General features: G+C 37.9%; 2 protein-coding genes across 2 annotated transcripts; both read right to left on the minus strand.

Moving 5' to 3' along the window:
* Positions 1-938: 938 nt before the first annotated feature.
* LOC109122564 (probable LRR receptor-like serine/threonine-protein kinase At3g47570) lies at positions 939-3302 on the minus strand. The gene has a single exon (XM_019219777.2). It carries the CDS (start codon positions 3117-3119, stop codon positions 2541-2543), a length of 579 nt encoding a protein of 192 aa, XP_019075322.1. The 5' UTR covers positions 3120-3302; the 3' UTR covers positions 939-2540.
* A 594-nt stretch (positions 3303-3896) lies between these two features.
* LOC132253841 (putative receptor-like protein kinase At3g47110) lies at positions 3897-4561 on the minus strand. The gene is made up of 2 exons (XM_059737092.1): positions 4521-4561; positions 3897-4434 (listed from the first exon to the last, which is right to left on the minus strand). Exons 1-2 carry the CDS (start codon positions 4559-4561, stop codon positions 3897-3899), a joined length of 579 nt encoding a protein of 192 aa, XP_059593075.1.
* Positions 4562-7631: the final 3070 nt, after the last annotated feature.

The following is a 7631-nucleotide window of genomic DNA, read 5'->3' on the forward strand; positions in this document are numbered from 1 at the left end:
GAATGTGCTGGATTTATTTCATGAAATTTAAATCTGAGGTTGCTGACATCTTTTGGAAGTTTAAAGCTTGGGCTGAAAATCAAAGTAAATGTAAAATGCAAGTGATCAGGTTTGATAATGGAACTGAATACACCTCGGAGAAATTTAACAAATTTTGTGAGGATGCAGGCATTGAGCACCAGCTTACAACACCTTATACCCCTCAACAGAATGGAGTCGTTGAGAGGAAAAATAGAACACTTATGGAAATGACAAGGTGTTTGCTGCATGAGAAAGGGCTGCCAAAGAAATTCTGGGCTGAGGCTGCACATACATCAGTCTTTCTGCTAAATAGACTGCCAACAAAAGCTTTGCAACAAAAGACTCCATTTGAAGCATGGTATGGCTATAAACCAAGGCTGCAAAATTTAAAAACATTTGGTTGTCTTTGTTTCTCTTATATTCCACATGTTAAGAGAGACAAATTGGATAAGAAAGCAGAAGCTAGGATCTTTATAGGTTATAACTCAATATCAAAGGCCTATAGAATCTATCTTCCAAAAAACAACAAAGTCATAGTTAGTAGAGATGTCAAATTCTTCGAATTTGAAGTTGGGAGAATGATAAGAAGCTTGAGTTTCAGGAGGAGAATGCCAATATTGATGATGAACCTGTCAGGGGAACCAGATCACTCTCTGACATCTATCAGAGGTGCAATATTGCTATAATAGAGCCTGCAAGGTATGAAGAAGCTGCAACGGATAAAAAATGGATGGATGCAATGAAGGAGGAGCTTAAAATGATTGAAAAAAACCAGACTTGGGAGCTAGTGGACAAACCAAGACATAAAAGGGCAATTGGAGTCAAGTGGGTTTATAGAACCAAACTCAATTCTGATGGTTCTATAAACAAACACAAGGCAAGACTGGTTGTCAAAGGATATGCTCAGATGTTTGGGGGTGGATTTCTCTGAGACTTTTGCCCCAGTTGCTAGATTGGACACTATAAGAATGTTCCTGGCTCTTGCTGCTCAAAAGGGCTGGAATATACATCAGATGGATGTCAAATCAGCCTTCTTGAATGGATACTTGGAGGAAGAAATTTTTGTGGAGCAGCTTGAAGGTTTTATTGTTAAAGGAATGGAGGATAAAGTATATTTGCTGAAAAAGGCCTTGTATGGTTTAAAATAGGCACCAAGGGCATGGTACAGTAGGATTGATTCACATTTGTTAGGGTTAGGCTTTACAAAAAGCCTAAGTGAATTTACTCTATACTTCAAGAAGGTTTGTGATGAAACACTTGTGGTATCTTTATATGTTGATGATCTACTTGTGACAGGAAGCAGTATGAAGCAAATTGGCAATTTCAAAAAGGAAATGAAGGATGTTTTTGAGATGACTGATCTTGGGAGGATGACATTCTTTCTTGGCATGGAGGTACAACAAAAGCAGAATGAGATCTTCATATGTCAACAGAAATATGCCAAGGAAATCCTGAAAAAGTTCAAGATGGAAGAGTGCAATCCAAGTGCAACTCCAATGAATCAAAATGAGAAGTTTTGCAAAAAAAATGGAGCTGCAAAAGCTGACGAAAGGCTTTACAGGACCATTATTGGGTGCTTGATGTACCTAACGGCAACTAGACCAGATATTATGAATGTTGTAAGTTTACTCTCAAGGTACATGCATTGTGCTAGTGAAATTCACTTTCAAGCAGCAAAAAGAATTGTTAGATATGTCAAGGGTACAATTAACTATGGTCTGAGGTTTTGTCAAGTTAAAAACTTTACTCTCCATGGTTATTCAGATAGTGATTGGGCAGGTTGTGTTGATGACATGAGAAGTACTTTAGGTTATTGTTTCAGCTTTGGTTCTGCTATTTTTTCATGGTGTTCCAAAAAGCAAGAAGTCATAGCTCAATCTACAGCAGAAGCAGAATATGTAGCTGCTGCCGCTGCTGTGAATCAGGCTCTCTGGATTAGGAAATTAATGGCTGACTTGCTTATGGAGCAAAATGAAAGCACACAAATACTCGTAGATAACCAAGCTGCAATTTCAATTGCAAATAATCCGGTGTTCCATGGAAAAACAAAACATTTCAAGTTGAAACTCTATTTCCTAAGAGAGGTACAGAAGGAGGGAGAAATTCAGTTGGTCTACTGTAAAACAGAAAGTCAGAATGCTGATATCTTAACCAAACCACTTCCCAAAGCTAGATATGAGTTCTTAAGGCAAAGGCTTGGAGTTTGCAGCTCCAAAGACAAGGAGGAGTGTTGAATGACATGTCATAGGAGCTGCTGACATGGAGCTGAGTAGATTGAAGTGGAAGTAGTCAAATAAGTTAGTCATGTGGAAGATTTACCTATTTCTTAGGAAGTTTGTTGGTTGTTTCTATTCTTTAGGAATTATCTATAGGTAGCAGGTTTGTTGCTATTTTTATGTTTTTCTGTTTTAAGCTAGTTGTATAAATAAGTGGTTTGAAGCTTAATAAAATTAAGAACTTCAGATTCCTCAACGTTCTATTGCTTCCAAAGAGTTTCCACACTCTGTTTCAATGAAAACCTACAGACCACTACTCAGAATCTCGTTAGCTTCAGGAAGGAGGTTGGCTAACCCGAAGTCCCCAACATGGGCAGCCATGTCATCATCAAGAAGAACATTGCTTGGCCTTAGATCACCATGAACAATTGGCGTCTGGCATTGGTGATGAAGATAATCCAGAGCATTAGCCACATCAATTACGATATCCAATCTTTGTCTGAAGCTTAAATTTCTAGATTCATGATACAGCCAGCTATCTAGGTTCCCATTAGGCATGAACTCAAATACTAGAGCCTTAAAATCACAAACTTTGTTGTCCACACTTGAACATGAAGTTATGAATCCAAGGAGATTCCGAAGCTGAATATTCCTGAGGACCTTGCACTTAGCCATGAAACTCTTGGTAGCTCCACGGTGTTGAAGGTTCAGTACCTTCACTGCAACAGGTCTTTCACCTCGAATTAGAATTCCTTTGTATATGGAACCAAAACTTCCCATGCCAATCAAGTTGGAAGAAGCAAATCCACTAGCTGCTTTGAGGAGCTCTTTGTAAGAAACCCTCAAGTATCCATATCTTAAAAAGGTGGAAGAAGGCTTCATTACAGCCGTTTTTCTCCCATAGAGGAGAACTGAAGCCACTATGAAAGCCAAGCAAGAAACACCAGTAATGCTTATGGCTATAACAATTTTGGTTGAAAGATGCTTCCCTTTGCCATGCTTTGCTGACTCTACATCACAGCATGCTGGCAGCTGAAGTTGAGGGATTCCCCCCACAAAGCTTCTTGTTCCCAGTGATTAAAATCCCACTCACATTTTTAAAAACTCCTCCACTTGGAAGCTCACCTTCAAGGTAGTTATAAGGCAGATTTAAACTCAACAAACCAAGAAGATGTAGTTCTTTGGGAATCGTTCCAGGCAAGATGTTGCATGAAAGGTCTAGGAACCGAATACCTCTCAATGAGCTAAATGACAGAGGGATGTTTCCCTGGAAAGAGTTTTTTGCCATGTCGAGGTACTCAAATATCGAACAGCTGCCAAGTTCCCTGGGGATTTTGCCTGACAAGTTGTTGTCAGAAACAAGCAGCTGATTTAGGTTTTTCAGTTGACCAACATCTGTTGGGAGAGAACCGGTGAATGTGTTTTGCTGTAGGTAGAGTGATCTCAACTGATTGAAATGACAAGTGACATTTTCAGGTACACTACCACTCAACTTATTGTGATCGAGGAAAAGAATTTCCATATTTTGGCAGTTCCTGTGAGTAGGAATGTTCCCTTCCAAATTGTTGTAGCCCATGTCAAGGTAGTATAGTTGACTTGAGTTGCCGACGGTGGATGGGAGCAGACCTGATAGCCTGTTCCAATTTAAGTCGAATACTCTTAAATTCTGAAGCTTGCCAATTGAAATGGGAATGACACAGTAAGATTATTCCGCATTGCACTGAAAACAGTTAAGCTGATCAGGTTCCCAATCTCTTTTGGGATGCTTCCAGATATTTTGTTGCCCCCTATGATAAGCTTCTGCAGTTGGGTTGATCGATTAACAATGGAGATGAGTAACACGCCCCGGAAATTATTGGCATGTGGATTGATAAGTCTTAAACTGCTGACATTTGGCAAAGAATATGGAAAATTTAAATCGCCTGACATGCCCCTTCCTAATTTATTGAATTCAAGGTTCAACCAATACAGATCCTTGAGCACTCCTAAGCTATCAGGGACTTGGCCAGTTAGATAATTGTTACTTAGATCCAAAAGTTCAAGTCCTGAAATATTGGATAGTGTATCTGGAATTATTCCAGTAAACTGATACCCTGCTATGCCAAACTTGCGGAGTTGAGGAAAATTAAACCTCATGTTTGGAGTAAAATTTCCAGACAGAATGTTGCCAGATACAAAAAATTCAATGGCAGATGACCTATTATAGAGTGAGGGAGAAATCATACCAGACAGGTTATTTACATCCAAATATAAATATTTCAAGCACTTCAACCGGAATCTCACCTTGGAGGGAATTTGTGCTCAGATTGAGATGCTGCATCCATCGTAAAAGACCAATGTCACTGGGTATAGTACCGTGCAAGTGATTGTTGGACAACACCAACTCTCTTTGGAATGTTCAGTTCCCAATAGGTGGTAAGGAACCACCTAAGCTTTGACCCTCGTTGTGACCCTCTGATGTCAGCGACTGAATGTAACCCCATGCCACTGGCAGAAATGCAGAGTCATTCCAGGAACTCAGAACTCCATTTGGAACATCAACCAGATAATGCTTGATGGTGAGCAATGCAAGCTTATCAGTTTCATTTCCAAAAGTGGGCGTGCTGGAAAGAGATTCCAACCGAAGCAAACTAATACAAATGATGAGGTTGACAAGGAAAAACCACCACTGTAATCTCAAGCTAGAGCTTGGCATCTCCATCAGTAGAGGGGATTTGCTTATCAGGGTACACATATAACCTACTGACACAAACTTGCGTTGTCTCTTCAAAGTGAATGCCTATTTCTCTCAATAGGAGAAGAGCATAAAAATTAGTTTAATGCATTTGAGTGATTGCTGACTTGAATTTGTGAAGCTGAGCTGAGTGAGATTCTGGTCTGTCTGCACTTATAAAATTGAGAGCTTCTGTAAAACAAAGAAGACTGGGGTGTTGCAAGTCGTCATGGTTCTTGACTGACTAGTGGACTAAGCTGTTTTTTGGAAAATTGGAGCTGGGATTTTTTCAATCCCTTCTTGTGCGTTGAGAAGATATCTGAATGGATTGACTGGAAGTAAAACCAGTAATTCAGTGCCAAAGATCAAGCATAGATTTTCTCCTCTCTTTCTTTTTCTGTCCTTTGTTTTTCCCTTTTAATAACGTATTTGTCGGTCACATTTTGGACACTCATCAATTTGGAAATGAAGTTTGGCTGTTGACTTGTACAAAGTTGCAGACGAGACTTCTCTGCAGAATATGGAGACCCAGAAGCTTCGAGGAGTTTGATACGGATCTCCATTGTATCTCATGTTGTTAAACTTACATTTTATTTTGACTGTTATTTGATTTTTATCTGTCTTTCAAGATTCCTGTGTTTGCCTGCACTACTTACATATTATTCTTAGAGTTCAAAAATTGGTAGTGAACTCTTCAACCAGATTCAATGCAAAAAAAAGGAATTTGTGTGATGTAAGAGTAGTAGTGTTGGAGAAATAGATCCCCATTCAACTTTGTCCCTTTTATCCAATATTACTTCTCTTCTTTTCCGTCTCCAATACTACTCAAGTGTTCATTCACCATTTGGTTTTGAATACATGCATAAAATCAGGCTGGCCATGAAATGTTTAGAGTGCAAAAGTTTATGCCTTTTGTAAATAGGAGAATAGGACTTACACTTTCAACACAATTCTAACATACACCACAAATTATATGTTGAACTAGCAAAAGCTTTGATGCAAACAATACTAGTTCAATTACACAAAAATAAAATAATCCACATAAAGATATAAGAGATTTTAATATGGTTAGGTCAAACATGTGTACGCCCACAGATGAGAGAAAATCATTCCACCATACCATCACTACTACAAAAAACAAGAACAATGACACTTCCTTCCTTAGCACTTTTAAAAAAATGTCATTATTTATTTTTTATGCCCAAACATTGGCGCTTGTTTACTATGACACATCTGCAAGTGTCGTTGATATGTATAAATTAAAAAATGTTGGTGCTTATTTTAAGTGTCATTGGATATATAACATTTTTGCATTCTTGATGTTTCTAAAGAGTGTCATTATCCTACCTAGTATATATATTTATCTAAAACATGCCTAAAATTTCCACTCCCTCCACACGATTTCCTCACCCGCCAAAACATGATTTTCCTTCACATACCTTCAAATCTCACATTCAGAGCATCCAAAACCCTAAGTCTTCACTTGCCTAGGATGTACTAGTGGTCAGTTGTCAGAGTTGTGTTTGGCCTTCTCCTTTGTGAAGTAACCAAAAGTGAGATGAGATTTACAGGTTTTCATTTCAACAATAGAAGTATTACATCAATGTAGTCGAGATTGAAAGACCAGTTGAAGTGGGAAGTCCACTAATTAGAAGAGTAAGTTTTGCACATGCATAGATTTTGGTGGGGTTTTTTCTTTTAATCTAAACCCTAATTTTTTTCTTTCATTTTCCATTTGGCCAAAGCCTATTTTCTCCAAATAAACGAGAAAAATAACTCCAACTGTTTTGAGAAGAAACAACTTGGGACCGCAAGACATTCCATTGTCTCCATCCACTTAGTGATTCAAGGTAAAGTCCTGATTTTTTCTTGGTTTTTCTTAATTTCATTAAAAATTATATTAATTTTTTTATCACCTTTAATATAACTTTTTTAGGGTTTATTAAATAAAAATGTGTTACCAACCAAAACGATTCCTATGAATTTGATTTATATCTTTAAACGAAGTAAAACCCTATATGTTTTAATCGAAAATTTTGGGTAGGAGTTGGGGTAGATTATGCCTGTAGGTTCTGCATATGGAGCTCTTGCCAAGACAGGTCAATCTTCAGAGTAGTTCCCATACTAAATATTCTATGGAATTCTCCAAGTCAAATTGTTATATTTGTATGGGGTGTTTAAGACCAAAACATGAGGTATTTTTTAGGGTGGTTGGCTGGTGGGGTAGGGGGTTATTTGCTATTGAATAGCTCCAATAATGAAGAAGCTAATGTCACCAAAATGTTATTGGTTTTGTGGCTTTAAAGTCAATTGAAACAGAAGACTTCATCATCAAATATGTGGGTTCTTGAAACCTTTTATTTTTTTATTACTGGGGCCTTGGAAGTGAATCAAGGTGTGATAACTAAAGGAATTTTGACACGGGAATTGCTCTGTTAATACAATCATCCATGAAGTAGCATGGCCATAGATGTTCATGTTACTATCATCTAAACATCATGCAAAAGTAAGTTTTAGTAGCTTCCCCTGAATTCCTAAGTACCCAAAGATAGCACTCTTTTCTTAAATCGAAGTTTTAAGATAAGATGTTGATCTAGTTAATGTCTTCTTCTTAAGTATCTTGCATTTCCAGCATTGCTAAGAGGCAGATTGGAGATATTTCTAGTAAAACATCTCATTGT

Source organism: Vitis vinifera, chromosome 5 (assembly GCF_030704535.1).
Source record: "Vitis vinifera cultivar Pinot Noir 40024 chromosome 5, ASM3070453v1".
Classification (NCBI taxonomy): Eukaryota; Viridiplantae; Streptophyta; class Magnoliopsida; order Vitales; family Vitaceae; genus Vitis; species Vitis vinifera.